At 50.8% G+C, this 3178-nt stretch overlaps 1 protein-coding gene across 2 annotated transcripts in view; it reads left to right on the forward strand.

Moving 5' to 3' along the window:
* The first annotated feature begins 920 nt into the window (after positions 1-920).
* LOC107104837 (sentrin-specific protease 7-like) overlaps positions 921-3178 on the forward strand; it is a 10798-nt gene continuing 8540 nt past the window's right edge. The window contains exons 1-6 of one of the 2 annotated variants that reach the window (XM_015404955.1): positions 921-1122; positions 1527-1635; positions 1923-2005; positions 2098-2253; positions 2826-2920; positions 2992-3116. In XM_015404955.1, coding sequence (XP_015260441.1) covers positions 1528-1635; positions 1923-2005; positions 2098-2253; positions 2826-2920; positions 2992-3116 — 567 coding nt within the window. In that variant the 5' untranslated portion in view covers positions 921-1122; position 1527. Of the gene's footprint in view, positions 1123-1526; positions 1636-1922; positions 2006-2097; positions 2254-2312; positions 2462-2825; positions 2921-2991; positions 3117-3178 lie in introns of those variants that run through there. The other variant, XM_015404956.1, reaches the window with a different exon arrangement.

Consider the following 3178-nt stretch of genomic DNA (forward strand, 5'->3'; position numbering starts at 1 on the left):
TTGTTCCTTATGTTCCTAACAGAGCACTTCACTCTCAGTCTGCACCAGGAATTTCAGGATGATGGATGTATGAAGGATCATCTGTAGGTACTGGTAGTAAAGGGAAACCATTCGTGTGCTCTTACTGCCACCTGCTGGACTGAAGATACAGAGCAGTTTCTCTCAGGATGTGCTGTAGCTTTTAGAGAAACAGGAACAGCAGGTTGATAAATTTCACAGGAATTCTCTACTCAGCTAAAACACATCCTGAAGGGGCGACTGGGCCTCCAGTGGGTTAATCGCTCCCTCACTGCAGGCTTCCAGATTGAGAAGTTTAGACCATAGTCATAATATAAGAGTAGTCCCTGCATTGGCTGTCCCGGCGCAGGAAAACGGGCGCCATCTTGGGGAGGTCGACCTGCTACTCCAACCAGCTGGTTTGACCTGCATGTCTGTCAAGTTTTAGACATTAAAAAAATATCTAAAACTTTTAATGAGCCGCTGCTTTGCAACATTCATCCTGTCAGAATAATCTATCTTAACCCCACTGAGAATATTTAAATAAAATGAACCATTTGTTTGTTTTCATGAAAAAATAAAACAGTAAAAATTGGTTCAATATTCAGCGAGTTAAAGTTGATTAAACACTTTACACTGAGTGGAGCTGTTGACCGCCCCAAGATGGCGCCAAAAATCACGTCAGCGCCCATAGCAGAAAGCTGTGGATGCGGATGTCTGTTGTTTAAAGAAAACGTGTTTATGTGTGGTTGGAGGTTCAAATCCTCTCGAATGGCTCCATCCTGACCCTAATGCCCCTTTGCAAATATCTGGAAATCTAAAGGAAAAGGGCTAATGTGGATTTAATGGCTGCTGTGGCTGATGGGTGGCAGCAGGTGGCGCTGCGCTCTAGAAGAACCCTTCAGTCAACAGGAGAAGAAGAACCCCTCCGTCACACAGAAGAAGAAGAAGTGGCCTCCACTGGGTGTTGGTGTTTGTGGACCTGCTGAGGAGAAGATGGGCTTTCTAAAGGAATTCTGACCGAGGTTCTGCTGGTTCCCATGGGTCCACTGGATCCTTCCGAACCGAACCCGTCCGCAGGAGCTATGCTGAGCTAACCGGCTAGCAGGCTAGTTAGCTGCTCAGGTTGGTGCTTCCGCATTTAAAGGCTTTAAAGTCATAGAAATAAGAAGCAAAGCGGAGATGAAGGAGTTTAATTCATAGAGAAATGTCCCCATCATGATTCGGCTCTGAAATAATCCGCCTCTGCTCATTATTCCCACTGAAATTAACTAATTTTAATCCCTGGATGGTGGCTCCATTTTAGGCTCTGTGTTGTTTCTCTCATAAGGAAACTGGAGTTAAACCGTTTTTAGGAGTCTGTAATCCGGATTAACCCGAATGTAAACAGGCCCAACAATAAAGCAGCAAACCGGACTGACTGTTTTATCGGTTTAATCCTGTTTATTCGTTCAGTAGAAACAGCCGGAGTAAAATCAGGCTTTCTGTCTATGGAGTTCTGCTTGGTTCTAACTAAGCTGCTTCTGCAGGATGGCTGTTCCCTTCAGGATCCCCAAGAAGAAACAGGCTGAGGGCTTTGGCTCCGCCCACCATCAGCTGTCACCTCTGGCCCGTCTCCATGGCTCCCAGGTCACTGCGGTAAGACCGATCAGTTTAAGGTGGTATGGCTGAGTAAATAGTTTAATGTTGATTTAAGGTGGTATAGCCTGACGGGCAGAGCAGCGCTTAGCAGCATCGCTTCACTGGTTGCACACGTTCCCAGTCATTCCCAGACGTTCCCAGACGTTCCCAGTCATTCCCAGACGTTCCCAGAGATGGATGAAGCTTCTCTTCCATGGCGTTCCTTTCTGGGTTCTCTGCAGACCCAGTGGGAGCAGGCTTAAGGTGGTATTAATGGCTGATTCTGCTGTGTTCTGGTCAAACAGGGTTTTGGGAGTCCACCCCGAAGAGGCGGAGCTGACAGGATGCATGCTGGGAAAGCAGCGGGTTCCTCGCCAGCTGGATGGAGGTTGGCTGAGGCTCCCCCTTCAGGTCCAGCTTGTTACTGCGTCTGATGTGAAGCTCGCACCGTGACGGTTTCTTCTTCTTCTTGTTGCTCAGAGCGCCATCCAGGCAGCCGTTCAGGAACTACGTCCAAACGCTGCAGGGACTCGACAGCCCCAACCGAGGTGGAGCTTCATCAGCCAATCACGTGTCAGCAGAAGGCAGGAGCAGCCAATGGCAGCAGCGACAGCGAGGAGAGGGCTCCTCTAACGGGTGAGGAGATAAGAGCTTATCGTGGCCGAGCAGAAGCTGCTGCTGGAGCTGCTGGTTGATGTTTTCTCTGATGGATGCTAACGCTCCGTCAGCAGCTCCAGCTTTCCCAGGATTCCCAGCTTTCCCAGCTTTCCCAGGTTTCCCAGGTTTCCCAGGTTTCTCTGAAGAAGGCATCTCTGGATTTAAGGATCATCTGTTCAGATAAAAAGTGAGTCTAATGTGGAGATGTCTGTGGAACAGGAGCAACAGAAACAAGGAGAAGCTAATGATGCTAAAGGCTACTATTGATCAGAGGTTCTAAAGCAGGAGGATAATCGGATCAGAACCAGGGATCAGGACTAAGGGGTAATGATGAAAATGATCCATGTTGGCAGCCGCTCCCTGATTGGTTGAGCCTGGTCGCCGTCCGGGTCACGGAGCGGCGACCGCCCTGACTGCCGGGGATCCCCTGCTCCACCCTGAGCGGTTTCCATAGCAACCCTACTTAGCTGCACCGCCTCTTCAAACGATCTGGTTCTGATGGCCGATCCTGGTTCTGTCGAATCGCTGTTGATTCCCTGTTTGTCCTGCAGGTGGCGCCCTAGCAGAGCGTCTGACCGCCTGCTGCGGCCGGAGGACGTCTCAGAGCTGGATCCCCCACCACAGAAGAAGAAGTCTGCCTGTTCTGGTGAGGCCCGGTTCCATCCGTCCATGAGGGATTGGGTCGGCTCTGCTGACGTGAGGTTCTGGTTCACGCAGGTCGGTCCTGGTCCAGTAACGCCATCAGCGTGGAGTCAGAGGACTGCCTGGCAGAGCTGAGAGCAGAGGAGCATTCTGGGAGCTGGAGTCCTGAGAGGAGGGAGGACGCTGCCCCCATCAGCAAGGTAGGAGAACTGCAGCTGCTCAGCCTCCTGCTGACCCCGCTCCTCCTGCTGACCCCGCTCCT

Source organism: Cyprinodon variegatus, unplaced genomic scaffold (genome assembly GCF_000732505.1).
Source record: "Cyprinodon variegatus isolate N-32 unplaced genomic scaffold, C_variegatus-1.0 Scaffold1910, whole genome shotgun sequence".
In the NCBI taxonomy this organism is placed as follows: domain Eukaryota; kingdom Metazoa; phylum Chordata; class Actinopteri; order Cyprinodontiformes; family Cyprinodontidae; genus Cyprinodon; species Cyprinodon variegatus.